This window comes from Salmo salar, chromosome 19 (genome assembly GCF_965601325.2).
Source record: "Salmo salar chromosome 19, fSalSal1, whole genome shotgun sequence".
Taxonomy (NCBI): Eukaryota; Metazoa; Chordata; class Actinopteri; order Salmoniformes; family Salmonidae; genus Salmo; species Salmo salar.
In genome coordinates, this window is record NC_138309.1 from 45,894,051 (window position 1) to 45,911,377 (window position 17,327).

The 17,327-nt window shown below is 44.6% G+C and overlaps 1 protein-coding gene across 1 annotated transcript in view; it reads right to left on the reverse strand.

Moving 5' to 3' along the window:
- Window positions 1-615: 615 nt before the first annotated feature.
- LOC106578856 (germ cell-specific gene 1-like protein) overlaps window positions 616-17,327 on the reverse strand; it is a 48,205-nt gene continuing 31,493 nt past the window's right edge. Inside the window, exons 3-5 of the mRNA XM_014158082.3 lie at window positions 16,222-16,374; window positions 1,920-2,031; window positions 616-1,298 (exon numbers count right to left, since the gene is read on the reverse strand). Of these exons, the coding sequence (XP_014013557.1) occupies window positions 956-1,298; window positions 1,920-2,031; window positions 16,222-16,374 (608 nt within the window). The 3' untranslated portion in view covers window positions 616-955. The remainder of the gene's footprint in view (window positions 1,299-1,919; window positions 2,032-16,221; window positions 16,375-17,327) is intronic.

Here is a 17,327-nt window from a genome sequence, read left to right on the forward strand (position 1 = left end):
TTCCAAAGCCGTGGGAAATAGGGGTGCTGAGGTTGCTGCAGCAACCCCTGAAAATACATTAAATTATTTACTTTGTCCATTTCTATGCTTTATTACTGTATCGTCTGTCTGTCTGTCTGTCTGTCTGTCTGTCTGTCTGTCTGTCTGTCTGTCTGTCTGTCTGTCTGTCTGTCTGTCTGTCTGTCTGTCTGTCTGTCTGTCTGTCTCTCTCTCTCTCTCTCTCTCTCTCATCCTCTACACATCTCTACTTCAGCTTGGAACATCAGGGAAACCTGGAGTTGGATCTCCTCTAACATGAAGTCACTGTTGCTAATGCAATTTGGTTAGTACACTGGGTGCATGTCGGAAATCATTCCAGAAGAGAGGAAATGTCTCTGTGTTATTCTATTGAAGTATATCAAAGCTGTGTCTCAATGTGGCATCAGCTCAACAGTGTTTCCACAGAGGTATGCTGTAGGAAAAATATGTTTCTCTTAGTGTTATATCCTCAGTAGAAAAGGCAAATGAGGAGTTTTCACATAAAATTCACGCTCACACACATACACACACACAGACACACAAAAGCACAGCTTCAGCAAACCAATGCATAAAGATAATACTGCAACAAATAAACCCTTAAACATAGTTACTAGATATTTAATAAAGGAAAACAGTGACTGAAGCCCATATTGAAGTTTTGTCAGGACAGGAGCACCCTGAACAGTAAGAGCACATCACTGAGCCAAGCGGCAGTGGAGGGGAGTGCAGGAGGTACCCCAAACAAGAGGTGGAATATATTGTCTCTGGTGGGATACTGTCCTGGTTTGGAAAGAACTGTGCGTGTGTGTGTGTGTGTGTGTGTGTGTGTGTGTGTGTGTGTGTGTGTGTGTGTGTGTGTGTGTGTGTGTGTGTGTATATATGTGTTTGCATTTGTATATGTGTATGTGTGTTCCTTGGTCAGTCCCCTAGTCCTCTCTCAGAAGTACTCCTCTCTTATCGGATCTGGCAGATCGTTCAGGTCCAGGAACACTGATGCGTTGGACAACTTCCTGCCATTACTGGAGAGATCCAGCAGTTCCTCTGCCGTGTTGGGCACTGAGCTGATGTACATGTCCCACACTTGCTCCACATGACCCCCATGTCCGACGTGTCCCACCCCAACCCCTGGTCCAGAGTCCAGCTCAAGTAGCTTCTGCTTGATCTTCAGGTTCTTCTGGACGTTCCTGCGCTTGTGTTTGAACTCCAGAATGGTCTTGGTGTACCGATTGATGATGGTGACCGAGGAGGCCATGCAGGCTGTGAACGAGCTCCACGCCAGGCTAGAGAAGAAGCAGGAAGGAAATGGTAGACACAGAGTGAATAAAGAAAATGTGTAACAAATTCTGACAAAAAAAAGATCTATGAGAAGTATGGTCTTCCAATCTGAGGTGACGGAATCCCCCCCCCATACAGCGTATAGAGCATAGAATCTCTGTGTGTGTGTGTGTGTGTGTGTGTGTGTGTGTGTGTGTGTGTGTACATGTTTAACTACTGTATATTTGTGGGTACCAGAAGTCCCAACAAGAATAGTAAACAAATAAAAATGTGACCAACTGAGGACATTTTGTTAGTCCCCAGGAGGTCAAATGCTGTTTCTAGGGGGTTTAGGGTTTAGGGCTAAGGTTAGAATTAGTGTTTAGGGTTAGGAGCTAGGAGCTAGGGTTATTTTTAAGGTTAGGAGCTAGTATTAGGTTTATGGTTAGGGTTAGGAGCTAGGGTTAGGTTTAGGGTTAAGGTTAGGTTTTGAGATTAAGGTTAGGGTTAGGTTTTGGGGTTAATGTTAGGGTTAAGGTTTTGTGAATTTTGTATCCCCACAAGTTTAGTTGTACAAGACCGTGTGTGTGTGTGTGTGTGTGTGTGTGTGTGTGTGTGTGTGTGTGTGTGTGTGTGTGTGTGCTTACATGTATGACCAGCTGTAGTCCCATGACTGAGGCTTCCAGTCCTCTGGCCCCAGACTGACTGTCAGCTGAAAGGCTGTGGTGAACATCATGTGGGCCACCATGCCAAGCAGACCTGGAAAGTCAAGAGAAGTTAAACGAGTCTAGTGCTGTAGAAAAGAGCATTATAGACAAGTGGGAGAGTTCTACTTTCCACCACAGGGTGACAGTATTGAGCTATAATGTCATGATAACTACTGTAGTCCTTGAGCACCACAGTGTGTGCTGCCATTTCTTCCATCCCACATTCAGTTACACTAATCTTTAATCTAATCACTCATTTAATCCTAAACTTCTTGATGATGAGTTGATTTGTTGAATCATCTGTGTTAGTGCTGGGCTGGAACAAAAGTCTGCTCCCTCCGTAGCAGCTCTCCTAGACCTGGAAACCACTGAAAAACAGCACTGAGCTAAACTGAGAAGAAGAGTTATGTCAGTATAGGGGACTGGCAGAATGACCACTCAACTGGACAATTGGCTAACTTGCAGCTGTTTTTCTGCACTCTTTCCGTCTCTCTGCCAAAACCTCAAATCTCTCCCTCTCTGCCAAATTCTCTCATTCTCCCCCCTCTCTGACAATCATCCCAGTAATTAACATGAAGTTGAAAATACATAAACTCAGCAAAAAAAGAAACGTCCTCTCACTGTCAACTCCATATATTTTCAGCAAACTTAACATGTGTAACAAGATTGAACAACTGAGACATAAACTAAACAAGTTCCACAGACATGTGACTAACAGAAATGGAATAATGTGTCCCTAAACAAAGGGAGGGGGGGGGGGGGGGGTCAAAATCAAAAGTAACAGTCAGTATCTGGTGTGACCAACAGCTGCATTAAGTACTGCAGTGCATCTCCTCCTCATGGACTGCACCAGATTTGCCAGTTCTTGCTGTGAGATGTTACCCCACTCTTCCACCAAGGCACCTGCAACTTCCTGGACATTTCTGGAAGGAATGGCCCTAGCCCTCACCCTCCGATCCAACAGGTCCCAGACTTGCTCAATGGGATTGAGATCCGGGCTCTTCGCTGGCCATGGCAGAACACTGACATTCCTGTCTTGCAGGAAATCACACACAGAACGAGCAGTATGGCTGGTGGCATTGTCATGCTGGAGGGTCATGTCAGGATAAGCCTGCAGGAAGGGTACCATATGAGGGAGGATGATGTCTTCCCTGTAATGCACAGCGTTGAGATTGCCTGCAATGGCAACAAGCTCAGTCCGATGATGCTGTGACACACCGCCCCTGACCATGACCATCCACCTCCAAATCGATCCCGCTCCCGAGTACAGGCCTCGGTGTAACGCTCATTCCTTCGACGATAAACGCGAATCCGACCATCACCCCTGGTGAGACAAAACTGCGACTCGTCAGTGAAGAGCACTTTTTTCCAGTCCTGTCTGGTCCAGCGATGGTGGGCTTGTGCCCATAGGTGACGTTGTTGCCAGTGATGTTTGGTGAGGACGTGCCTTACAACAGGCCTACAAGCCCTCAGTCCAGCCTCCCGCAGCCTACTGTGGACAATCTGAGCACTGATGGAGGGATTGTGCGTTCCTGGTGTAACTCGGGCAGTTGTTGTTGCCATCCTGTACCTGTCCCCCAGGTATGATGTTCGGATGTATCGATCCTGTGCAGGTGTTGTTACACGTGGTCTGCAACTGCGAGGACGATCAGCTGTCCATCCTGTCTCCCTGTAGTGCTGTCTTAGGCGTCTCACAGCACGAACATTGCAATTTATTGCCCTAGCCACATCTGCAGTCCTCATGCCTCCTTGCAGCATGCCTAAGGCACGTTCACACAGATGAGCAGGGACCCTGGGCATCTTTCTTTTGGTGTTTTTCAGAGTCAGTAAAAAGGCCTCATTAGTGTCCTAATTTTTCATAACTGTGACCTTAATTGCCTACAGTCTGTAAGCTGTTAGTGTCTTAACGATCGTTCCACAGGTGCATGTTAATAATTTTTTTATGGATCATTGAACAATCATGGAAAACAGTGTTTAACTTGTTTGGGATGGGGGCAGTATTTTGACGTCCGGATGAAAAGCGTGCCCAAAGTAAACTGCCTGTTACTCAGGCCCAGAAGCTAGGATATGCATATAATTGGTAGATTTGGATAGAACATTCTAAAGTTTCTAAAACTGTTAAAATAATGTCTGTGAGTATAACAGAACTGATATGGCAGGTGAAACTCCGAGGACAAACCATCCCCCCCAAAAATATCCTACCACTATTTTCAATGGCTGTCACTTTTATTATAAGGCGAAGTCCTCCCAGATTGCAGCTCCTAGGGCTTCCACTAGATGTCAACAGTCTTTAGAAAGAGTTTCAGGCTGGTTTTTGGAAAAATGAGCCAGAAATTGTAGTTTTTCTAGGTGGCTCCCATTTTAGCTGTAGTGTTTCCAAGCGCGTGGAAGAGAGCGCGTTCTTTGGTATTTTTGTCCGGTAAAGACAATAACGATTCTCCGTCTTAAATTGTATCATTTATTTACATATTAGGCTACCTAAGGTTTGATTATAAAAGTTGTTTGACTCGTTTGGATAAGTTTATTAGTAACGTTTGGGATTCATTTTGTATGCATTTTGATGGAGGGAAACTGGGTGGAATATTGACTGAAGCACGCCAGCTAAACTGAGTTTTTATGGCTATAAAGAAGGACATTATCGAACAAAATGACCATTTGTGATGTAACTGGGACCTTTTGGAGTGCCAACAGAAGAATATCATCAAAGGTAAGGCATTTATTATATCGCTATTTCTGACTTTCGTGTCGCACCTGCCTGAAATATGTTTTACATGGTTTTGTATGCGGGGCGCTTTCCTCAGATAATCGCATGGTGTGCTTTCGCCGTAAAGCCTTTTTGAAATCTGACACAGCGGCTGGATTAACAAGAAGTTAAGCTTTGTTTTGATGTATTACACTTGTGATTTTCTGAAAGTTAAATATTTATAATTCTGTAGTTTGAATTTTGCGCCCTGCAATTTCACCGGATGTTGTCGAGGTGTCCCACTAGTGGCACGCCTTTCCCCAAGATTAAACCCTTTACAATGAAGATCAGTGAAGTTACTTAGATTTTTATGAATTATCTTTGAAAGACACGGTCCTGAAAAAGGGACGCTTCTTTTTTTGCTGAGTTTATTTATATGTATTTTCCAGACATTGAAATCAGGTGCATTTTAGGTGCTGAATGAAAGGTGAAAATAAGTATTTTCCAGATGTCGAAAATACCTATGGAAAAACAAACACTTGCAACGCATGCTGGGTATTATTCTATTGAGCTCCGTCTCAAAAAACAAGTACAGATTTGTTCGGAACAGATCCAAATTTGAACTAATCATAAATGTCTAGGCAAGGGCTCTCCTTGAGAGCTACCGTCCTGTAGGTTGTTTCAGAAGTTTTAACCTGTTGGGGCTAGGGGGCAGTATTTGCACGGCCGGATAAAAAACGTACCCGATTTAATCTGGTTACTACTCCTGCCCAGTAACTAGAATATGCATATAATTATTGGCTTTGGATAGAAAACACCCTAAAGTTTCTAAAACTGTTTGAATGGTGTCTGTGAGTATAACAGAACTCATTTGGCAGGCCAAAACCTGAGAAGATTCCTTACAGGAAGTGGCCTGTCTGACCATTTCTTGCCCTCCTTGATCATCTCTAACAAATACAGGGGATCTCTGGCATGACGTGACACTTCCTACGGCTCCCATGGGCTCTCAGAAGGCGGGAAAAAGCTGAATGATGTAATTCCATCCCCAGGCTGAAACACATTAGCGCGTTTGGCAAGTGCTCTATCAGAGGGCCATTAGACTGAGGCTCGTGCATGAGGGGATAGCATGCTTTTACTTTCACTCTCTTTGTAATAAAAAACGATTTCCCGGTCGGAATATTATCGCTTTTTTACGAGAAAAATGGCATAAAAATTGATTTTAAACAGCGGTGGACATGCTTCGAAGTACGGTAATGGAATACTTAGAATTTTTTTGTCCCGAAATGCGCCGTGATCGTAACCCTTCTTTACCCTTTCGGATAGTGTCTTGAACGCACGAACAAAACGCCGCTATTTGGATATAACAATGGATTATTTGGGACCAAACCAACATTTGTTATTGAAGTAGAAGTCCCGGGAGTGCATTCTGACGAAGAACAGCAAAGGTAATAACATTTTTATTATAGTAAATCTGACTTTGGTGAATGCTAAACTTGCTGGGTGTCTAAATAGCTAGCCCTGTGATGCCGGGCTATCTACTGAGAATATTGCAAAATGTGCTTTCACCGAAAAGCTATTTTAAAATCGGACATAGCGAGTGCATAGAGGAGTTCTGTATCTATAATTCTTAAAATAATTGTTATGTTTTTTGTGAACGTTTATCGTGAGTAATTTAGTAAATTCACCGGCAGTGTTCGGTGGGAATGCTAGTCACATGCTAGTCACATGCTAATGTAAAAAGCTGTTTTTTGATATAAATATGAACTTGATTGAACAAAACATGCATGTATTGTATAACATAATGTCCTAGGGTTGTCATCTGATGAAGATCATCAAAGGTTAGTGCTGCATTTAGCTGTGGTTTGGGTTTATGTGACATTATATGCTAGCTTGAAAAATGGGTGTCTGATTATTTCTGGCTGGGTACTCTGCTGACATAATCTAATGTTTTGCTTTCGTTGTAAAGCCTTTTTGAAATCGGACAGTGTGGTTAGATTAACGAGAGTCTTGTCTTTAAAATGGTGTAAAATAGTCATATGTTTGAAAAATTGAAGTTTTTGCATTTTTGAGATATTTGAATAACGCGCCACGGGATTACACTGGCTGTTGAGTAGGTGGGACGCTAGCCCATAGAGGTTAACATCACAGTAGAGTACAGTACAGTACAGCACGGTATGGTATGGTACAGGACAGTAGAGTTTTATTCAGTAGAGTAGATTAGAGTACGGTATAGTTTAATTCAGTAGAGTACACTACAGTACAGTTTAGTTCAGTAGAGTACAGTAGAGTACGGTATAGTTTAATTCAGTAGAGTGCAGTTCAGTTTAGTTCAGTACAGTACAGTTTAGTTCAGTAGAGTACATTAGAGTAAAGTAGGGTACATGTCACGACTTCCTCCGAAGTCGGTCCCTCTCCTTGTTCGGGTCGACGTCACCGGTCTTCTAGCCACCTTTCATTTTCCATTTGTTTTGTCTTGTCTTCCCACACACCTGGTTTCAACTCCAACGGCCTTGGTCTCACCTGATTTTCTAACTGATCTCCCCCCTCACAGGGTAACACCGCGATCCTGGTCGTTGTGGATCGGTTCTCGAAGTCCTGTCATCTCCTTCCTCTGCCTGGTCTCCCTACGGCCCTACAGACTGCGGAGGCCTTGTTTACGCACGTCTTCCGGCACTACAGGGTGCCTGAGGATATAGTGTCTGATCGAGGTCCCCAATTCACGTCTAGGGTCTGGAAGGCGTTCATGGGACATCTGGGGGTCTCGATCAGCCTTACTTCAGGGTTTCACCCCGAGAGTAATGGGCAGGTGGAGAGAGTAAACCAGGATGTGGGCAGGTTTCTGCGGTCCTATTGCCAGGACCGGCCAGGGGAGTGGGCGGCATTCGTGACCTGGGCCGAGATGGCACAGAACTCGCTTCGCCACTCCTCCACTAACCTCTCTCCCTTCCAGTGCGTACTGGGGTACCAGCCGGTTCTGGCGCCTTGGCATCAGAGTCAGACTGAGGCTCCTGCTGTGGATGACTGGTTCAGGCGTGCGGAGGAGACATGGGAAGCTGTCCATGTTCACCTTCAGCGGGCCATGCTGCGCCAAAAAGAGAACGCAGACCGCCACCACAGTGAGGCCCCGGTGTTTGCACCGGGGGACCGGGTCTGGCTCTCGATCCGAAACCTGCCCCTCCGCCTGCCCTGCGGGAAGCTAGGTCCGCGGTTTGTTGGGCCATTTAAAGTCCTGAGGAGAGTGAACGAGGTTTTTATAGGTTACAGCTTCCCCCCGATTACCGTATTAACCCCTCGTTCCATGTGTCTCTCCTCAGGCCGGTGGTGGCTGGCCCGCTCCAGGAGTCTGAGGTGCGGGAGGTTCCTCCGCCCCCTCTGGATATCGAGGGGGCCCCGGCGTACTCCGTTCGCTCCATACTGGATTCGAGGCGTCGAGCGAGGGGCCTTCAGTATGTCGTGGAGTGGGAGGGGTACGGTCCGGAGGAAAGGTGCTGGGTTCCGGTCGAGGACGTGTTGGACTCTTTAATGCTGCAGGAGTTCCACCGTCTTCGTCCGGATCGCCCTGCACCTCGTCCTCTGGGTCGTCCCCGAGGCCGGTGTCGACGCGCTGCTGGAGCCAGGCGTCAAAGGGGGGTACTGTCACGACTTCCTCCAAAGTCGGTCCCTCTCCTTGTTCGGGCGAGGGTCGGCGGTCGACGTCACCGGTCTTCTAGCCATCGCCGATCCACCTTTCATTTTCCATTTGTTTTGTCTTCCCACACACCTGGTTTCAATTCCATCATTACATGTTGTGTATTTAACCCTCTGTTCCCCCCATGTCCTTGTCCAAAATTGTTTGTTGTAAGTGCTTGTGCACGTTATGCTGGTGGTTGACGGGTTTTGTACCCATTTGATTTATTGTTCTGTTAACAGTGGTTTTTATTATTAAACTGCGCTGTTGTAAATCAGTTTTTGCTCTCCTGCGCCTGACTTCTCTACCGCCAGTACGCACCCCTTACAGTACACTACTGTACAGTTTAATTCAGTAGAGTACACTACAGTAGAGTTTAGTTCAGTAGAGTACATTACAGTACGGTATAGTTTAATTCAGTAGAGTACACTTCAGTACAGTTTAGTTCAGTAGAGTACAGTAGATTACAGTACAGTTTAATTCCGTAGAGTACACTACAGTACAGTTTAGTTCAGTAGAGTACAGTAGATTACAGTACAGTTTAATTCATTAGAGTGCAGTACAGTTTAGTTCAGTACAGTACAGTATAGTTAAGTAGAGTAAATTAGAGTAAAGTAGGGTACAATACAGTACACTATATTTTACTTTTCTTTATTGTACTGTACTGTACTCTACTGTATTGTACTGTACTCTACAGTGTTTTACTGTACTGTGTTGTACTGTACTCTACTTTTCTTTACTGTACTGTTCTTTACTGTACTGTGTACTGTAATATATGGTACTGTGCTGTCCTGTGCTGTCACAACTTGTGAGACATATACTGAATAAAAATATAAATGCAACATGCGACAGTTTCAAAGATTTTACTGAGTTACAGTTGATCAGTCAATGTCAGAAAATCAGTCAATTGAAATAAATACATTTGTCCCAAATCTATGGTTTTTACATGACTGGGCAGGGGCACAGCCATGGCTGGCCCTTGGAAGGCATAGGCCCACCCACTTGAGATCCAAGTCCACCTACTGGGGAGCCAGGCCCAGCCAATCAGAATTAGTTTTTTCCCCACAAAAGGGCTTTATGACAGACAGAAATACTCCTCAGTTTCATCAACTGTCTAGGAGGCTGGACTCTGACGATCACGCAGGTGAAGAAGCGGAGTGGAGTTACATTTACATTTTAGTCATTTAGCAGACGCTCTTATCCAGAGCGACTTACAGTAGTGAATGCATACATTTCATCCATTTTTTTCTGTGCTGGCCCCCCGTGGGAATCGAACCCACAACCCTGGTGTTGCACTACAATACTGTTGCTCTACCAACTGAGCTACAGGGAAGGCTAGTTCCTGGGCTGGCGTGGTCTACGGTTGTGAGGCCGGTTGAACGTACTGCCAAATTCTCTAAAATGACGTTGGAGGCGGCATATGTTAGAGAAATGAACATTACATTCTCTGGCAACAGCTCTGGTGGACATTCTTGCAGTCAGCATGCCAATTGCACATTCCCTCATAATTTGAGACATCTCTGGCATTGTGTCGTGTGACAAAACCGCACATTTTAGAGTTGCCTTTTATTGTAATTATCATGCAATTATCATCTTCTTGTTATTCCACACCTGTCAGGTGGATGGATTAAATTGTCAAAGGAGAAATGATCATTAACAAGGATGTAAATACATTTTTGCACAAAATTTGAGAGACATTTCTGTGATCTTTTATTTCAGCTCATGAAATCTTTATCTCTCTCTTTCTCCTACATCATTCTTTCTCTCTCTCTGTTTCTCCTACATCTCTCTCTTTCGCTCTCTCTCTCTCACATCTTTCTCTCTCTTTCTTTCTAATTCTCCTACTTCTCTCTCTCTCTTGCTCTCTCTCGCTCTCTCTCTCACACATCTTTCTCTCTCTTTCTTTCTAATTCTCCTACTTCTCTCTCTCTCTCTCGCTCTCTCTCTGACCTTTCCCCTCTCTCTCTCACACATCTCTGTCCTTTCCCCTCTCTCTCTCTCTCTTTCTCTCACACACATCTCTCTCTGTCCTTTCCCCTCTCTCTCACACATCTTTCTCTGTCCTTTTCACACCTCTCTCTCTCTCTCTCTCTCCCTCTCTCCCTCTCTATTTCCGGCTGGGCTACTAACATGACAGCAGAAGCGAGGGATCTCCTCAGACTTTCATCACTCCCAAAAAAGTGAGGGAACAGAAAAAAAACATGAGGAATAACAAACCGACTCTGTGCCAATCCGATTAGTGGTTAAGTCCCCCAAATCTCAGACTGAACAAGAGCGGAGCTGATAGCAGCAAAGAACGTGTTAGCTCTCAACATCCCCCTCCTCCCATTCACTCTCAAGTTAATTCTCAGCATATTTCTACATATCTTGTTAATCAATCATGTCAGACATCCTCTTTACAAACTACCGGAGCTTCAGTACAAATCCACACACTTAGCATGAAGAGCCTTGTATGGTGTACCTAGCTTTCCTTGACAGAGTCAGCAATGGAATTCTGCTGATGTTGGTCATATGTGACTCGTTTCAGGAAACTAGGAGTATTTTGCGCGTCATAGGAGAGACATTTGAACATAAACTTTTTTTGTTTATTTTATCAAAGTGCATTTTTTTTTGTAGCTAGCTACATTTTCAGATATTACGTTTCTTATTTTGTCAGAAAGTCATTTTCATTTCAAGTTAAAGTGTACTGTTAGCTAGCTAGCTAACGTTATGTGTATGATCTGTGTAGTAATATTATTATTATCTCAGAGAGCCATTTGTATTGCTAGTCATTACCTACTGTTAGCTGGCTAACATTGAACCTGGTTGGTTAGCTACCTGCAGATTCATGCAGGGTACTAATGTCATTAGTTGGGATTATGGTTCATTGTTTAGCTAGCTACTATGCAGGTAACCATTTCAATAGAATGTTCATGATGTCACTGCGACAACTGTCGATAGACGTAGATGGTAAATTCGCTCTGGCTATCTACTCTGATTTCAAAGCACTCTCGTCTGAGTGTGCCAAAACGCAGAGTAACTGACACATTTATTGAATATGGCCGGTGTTAGTAAACGTTGACAAAACAGCTTAATTAAATTGTTGCCAGCAGCACAGTTGCAGTCACCAACACTCTAGATAACATGTGAATTGCCTAACCAGCTCTGCTAGGGTGAGTAAAATGGTCAGAGTGAGGTGTTCTTTCATTTGTGTCTGGAAGTAGCTACAGTAGCAAGCTAGCCAACATTAGCCTGTTAGCTTGGGTGCTTGACTCCTGTTGTTAGGTCAAAACATTTGGAAGAACCCTACTCCTCGGCCAGAGCGTCCTCTGAACGCTCCAAGAGCGAAATGCTCTGAATTTACGAATGGACAATCTGACAACGCTCTCAGTTTACGACCGCCGAGAGCACACTCTGAGCACACTCTGGCACTCCACATAAAATGTACGAACACACCCGTAGTATAAACCAGCCTTTAGTCTTGAAATCTTTGGTTGTTTAGTACATGTGAATCCTTAAAGAGATGGGTGGGGCTGAGGCCTAAGAGGGTGTGAACGATGCTGAATGGGTGTAGACAAAGAAGAGCTTTCTCAAAAGTGAGGTTACAAGTTTATCAGCTTTCAAAGCAGAATTACTTTCCCATTGTTCCAAAACTTTAGTGTATGACATACCATTGTCTAGCCCCGAGTCTCTACTTTTATCCACATAAGACCGAATCGAGCCAGTTGGTCATGATACATTTCCTACAGATTTAATAATATGCTTTTCAGTGGCAGTGTTTGACTGGAGTTCATTCCGCATCAAGCATTTTGGATTTTAGACATGAGATAATTCTGCTCCCCTATAGTTTCTATCTGCCTGTATGTGTATGGAGAGCCAGGTGAAGCCCCCTATGACGTTACAGTAAGACTAAGGTAAGGAATGCAAAGAGAAGGTACAGCATTAACCATAGAGAAGAGACATTGTGCCTACCCCGTCAATTACATTCATAACTTCCTTCAGGCGGCACCTCTACTTGCACAACACCTTATCTTTCCTCTCTAAAACTTAGCCAGGCTTATTTTCCAGACTGGTGTGTGACCAAAGCTGAAGCTGTTCTCTTCTTGGTAATGGTAAAGCATGAAATGAATCACCCATATGGGCTGTTTGTGCTAAAACAAAGACCTGAGATAGTGAAATTCTATTTTCTCTCTCTCTCTCTCTCTCTCTCTCTCTCTCTCTCTCTCTCTCTCTATTCCCCCCCTCTCACTTCATGCCTCCATCTCTCTCTCCTCTCCCTCCATACCCCCCTCTCTCTCCCTTCATACCACCATCTCTCTCCCTTCATATTCCCCTCTCTCTCCCCTCTCACCCTTTTTGTCTCTCTACATTCCCTCTCTCTCTCTCCCTCCCTCTCTCCATACACCCCACGATCAATTAGTTTAATAAGGGTTTCTCTGGTCTCTGGCCTCTAGCATTCCTGTAGAAACCATTACAACAAGATGCTGAGCTACATAAACTGTTTAAGCTTCTCTATAACCTAGATTAACACAATAAAAACAGTCACAAAGGAAAACCCTTTTACCAGTGGCGATTCCAGACCATTTCAACTGGGGGGGGGGGGGGGGGGGGGGGGGGGCAAGCTGGGGCCAGTTGTACTGTTAGAGGAGACAGTTACATTAGACTGGCCCCTCTAACAGGCATTAGCAGGCAAAAGACCATGTTCATAATCATCATCGTTGCCACTGTCTAATAACGGATGTAAAAAAAGAACGATAGCAAAAATGTGTTATGTAAAATTTATTTCATACTCCACATTTAGGGGGACACAAGGGGGTCCAAAATTGTTGTCACAGGCCCCCCCCCCCCTTTTACTGATTTATTTGGATCAGGGATTGGCAACTGGCGGCCCCGTTTTTTATATATATACTGCTCAAAAAAATAAAGGGAACACTTAAACAACACATCCTAGATCTGAATGAAAGAAATAATCTTATTAAATACTCTTTTCTTTACATAGTTGAATGTGCTGACAACAAAATCACACAAAAATAATCAATGGAAATCCAATTTATCAACCCATGGAGGTCTGAATTTGGAGTCACACTCAAAATTAAAGTGGAAAACCACACTACAGGCTGATCCAACTTTGATGTAATGTCCTTAAAACAGTCAAAATGAGGCTCAGTAGTGTGTGTGGCCTCCACGTACCTGTATGACCTCCCTACAATGCCTGGGCATGCTCCTGATGAGGTGGGGGATGGTCTCCTGAGGGATCTCCTCCCAGACCTGGACTAAAGCATCCGCCAACTCCTGGACAGTCTGTGGTGCAACGTGGCGTTGGTGGATGGAGCGAGACATGATGTCCCAGATGTGCTCAATTGGATTCAGGTCTGGGGAACGGGCGGGCCAGTCCATAGCATCAATGCCTTCCTCTTGCAGGAACTGCTGACACACTCCAGCCACATGAGGTCTAGCATTGTCTTGCATTAGGAGGAACCCAGGGCCAACCGCACCAGCATATGGTCTCACAAGGGGTCTGAGGATCTCATCTCGGTACCTAATAGCAGTCAGGCTACCTCTGGCGAGCACATGGAGGGCTGTGCGGCCCCCCCAAAGAAATGCCACCCCACACCATGACTGATCCACCGCCAAACCGGTCATGCTGGAGGATGTTGCAGGCAGCAGAACGTTCTCCACGGTGTCTCCAGACTCTGTCACGTCTGTCACGTGCTCAGTGTGAACCTGCTTTCATCTGTGAAGAGCACAGGGCGCCAGTGGCGAATTTGGCAATCTTGGTGTTCTCTGGCAAATGCCAAACGTCCTGCACGGTGTTGGGCTGTAAGCACAACCCCAACCTGTGGACGTCGGGCCCTCATACCACCCTCATGGAGTCTGTTTCTGACTGTTTGAGCAGACACATGCACATTTGTGGCTTGCTGGAGGTCATTTTGCAGGGCTCTGGCAGTGCTTCTCCTGCTCCTCCTTGCACAAAGGCGGAGGTAGCGGTCCTGCTGCTGGGTTGTTGCCCTCCTACGGCCTCCTCCACGTCTCCTGATGTACTGGCCTGTCTCCTGGTAGCGCCTCCATGCTCTGGACACTACGCTGACAGACACAGCAAACCTTCTTGCCACAGCTCGCATTGATGTGCCATCCTGGATGAGCTGCACTACCTGAGCCACTTGTGTGGGTTGTAGACTCCGTCTCATGCTACCACTAGAGTGAAAGCACTGCCAGCATTCAAAAGTGACCAAAACATCAGCCAGGAAGCATAGGAACTGAGAAGTGGTCTGTGGTCCCCACCTGCAGAACCACTCCTTTATTGGGGGTGTCTTGCTAATTGCCTATAATTTCCACTTGTTGTCTATTCCATTTGCACAACAGCATGTGACATTTATTGTCAATCAGTGTTGCTTCCTAAGTGGACAGTTTGATTTCACAGAAGTGTGATTGACTTGGAGTTACATTGTGTTGTTTAAGTGTTCCCTTTATTTTTTTGAGCAGTGTATATATATATATTTTTTTTTTAGGAACTCAGTCGGGGTATCAATTTACTGTTGAGAGTTAGAATAATAGAATAGACAAGGTGCAAATTTAGAAATTTGTTTGTGGATCAAGAGTTTTTCTCAGTTTTATTTACTTACAGTCACTCAATTAAAACATGTCAGCTAACATGTTTTAGATTGATAATTTAGTCTAGCCGAACTTGTAGTAATCCTGGTTGAATTACCGATCGGGGGGCAGACATTGATTTTGTTAGTCACTCTCACTCAGATATCATATTAAAAACTGCAAAAAGGTCTCTCCACCCTATGGCAGAATGTGTAGAATTGAAGGAAATTAGCGGTAACACGTAACCAACAGAACACCTAGACCATCACTTAGCCAACAGAACACCTAGACCATCACTTAGCCAACAGAACACCTAGACCATTACTTAGCCAACAGAACATATAGACCATCACGTAGCCGACAGAACATATAGACCATTACGTAGCCAACAGAACATATAGACCATCACTTAGCCAACAGAACACCTAGACCATCACGTAGCCGACAGAACATATAGACCATCACGTAGCCAACAGAACATATAGACCATCACGTAGCCAACAGAACACCTATACCATCACGTAGCCAACAGAACACCTAGACCATCACATAGCCAACAGAACACCTATACCATCACGTAGCCAACAGAACATATAGACCATCACATAGCCAACAGAACATATAGACCATCACGTAGCCAACAGAACACCTATACCATCACGTAGCCGACAGAACATATAGACCATCACGTAGCCAACAGAACATATAGACCATCACGTAGCCAACAGAACATATAGACCATCACGTAGCCAACAGTACATATAGACCATCACGTAGCCAACAGAACACCTAGACTATCATGTAGCCAACAGAACACCTAGACCATCACTTAGCCAACAGAACACCTAGACCATCACGTAGCCAACAGAACACCTAGACCATCACGTAGCCAACAGAACACCTATACCATCACGTAGCCAACAGAACACTGAAGTATTGTATCTGCAGAAGAACTCAGATGACAGGACCAGATGAATACTAATCCAGATAAAACTAGACAAGCTGTCTGAAAAAGACAATGCCTCATAGTATAAATGGAAGAGTAGATTTCAAGTCCAGCCCAGTCTGCAGACCCACAGATAGCAGTGAGCAGTGTTCCATGGGTATAAGTAAGTGCCTGTTTTAGGGCCCCTCACTGAGTAAAGCTGCCTAAAGCTGCCAGTGTGAAGATCGTGTTGATCTGCAGGGTTTCTGTAGTCCAAATCAGCAACAAACAAACAAACTAAACACTTTTCTACCTGAGAGGAAAAATGAGGAGAGGAGAAAAGTGACTGACTCAATAGCAAGAGGCACGCAAAAGAGCGCATGTAAAGTGTTGTTACCTGACAGGACAGTGGACATGGCAGCGAAGGCGTTGAGTTTGAGTCCGTTGATGACATTTCCTAAGTGACATGCCTCTATGGACATGAGGATGCCTCCGGTGGCCAGGAGGAGAATATAAAGACACTCTGCCACGATACACAGCCACAGCACTCCTACAGAAGGAGAGAGGGAGGGAGAGAGAGAGAGAGAAAGAGAGAGAGAAAAAGAGCGAGAGAGAGAGAGAGAGAGGCAAAGGGATGGAAAAGAGGGACAAATGGGAGGGAGATGAGAGAGAGGAGAGGGAGGAAGGTGAGCAAAAGAGAGCAATGAGGGAGGGAGGGAGGGGGAGGGGGGAGGGAGAGAGGGAGATGGGAATAGAGAGACACATAAATTGAGGGGGAGGTTAGGTAAGGGAGTTGGACCAGTGACCCATTCACCATATCATTAACCTCCACTGTAACGGTGAAGATTCATCTGTCTCTAAGAGACAGACAGACACACCACTTGACCTACACTTGCTGCCTGGGTTATGGATGATGGGATGAATGGTCCTTGATATGATTGCGGCTTGTAACACTACATTAAGTTGCCCCCTATTACTGTGCAACTACACAGTAATAGCTGTAGTAACAACATAGTAACAATGTCGTAACGTCGTAACAATATAATAACAAAGTAGTAACAACAAGGTAACAATGTAGTAACAATGTAGTAACAACGTAGTAACAACATAGTAATAACACAGTAACAACATAGTAACAACACAGTAACAACACAACGTCGTAACAATATAATAGCAACGTAGTAACAACATAGTAACAACACAGTAACAACGTAGTAACACAGTAACAACACAGTAACAATGTTGTAACAACAAGGTAACAACAAGGTAACAACAAGGTAACAACGCAATAACAACATCGTAACAATGTAGTAACAACACGGTAACAACAAGGTAACAATGTAGTAACAACATAGTAACAACACAGTAAAAATGCAATAACAACACAGTAACAACACAGTAACAACACAGTAACAAATCAGTAACATAGTAACAACACAGTAACAACGTAGTAACAACATAGTAACAAATCAGTACCACAGTAACAACACAGTAACAACGTAG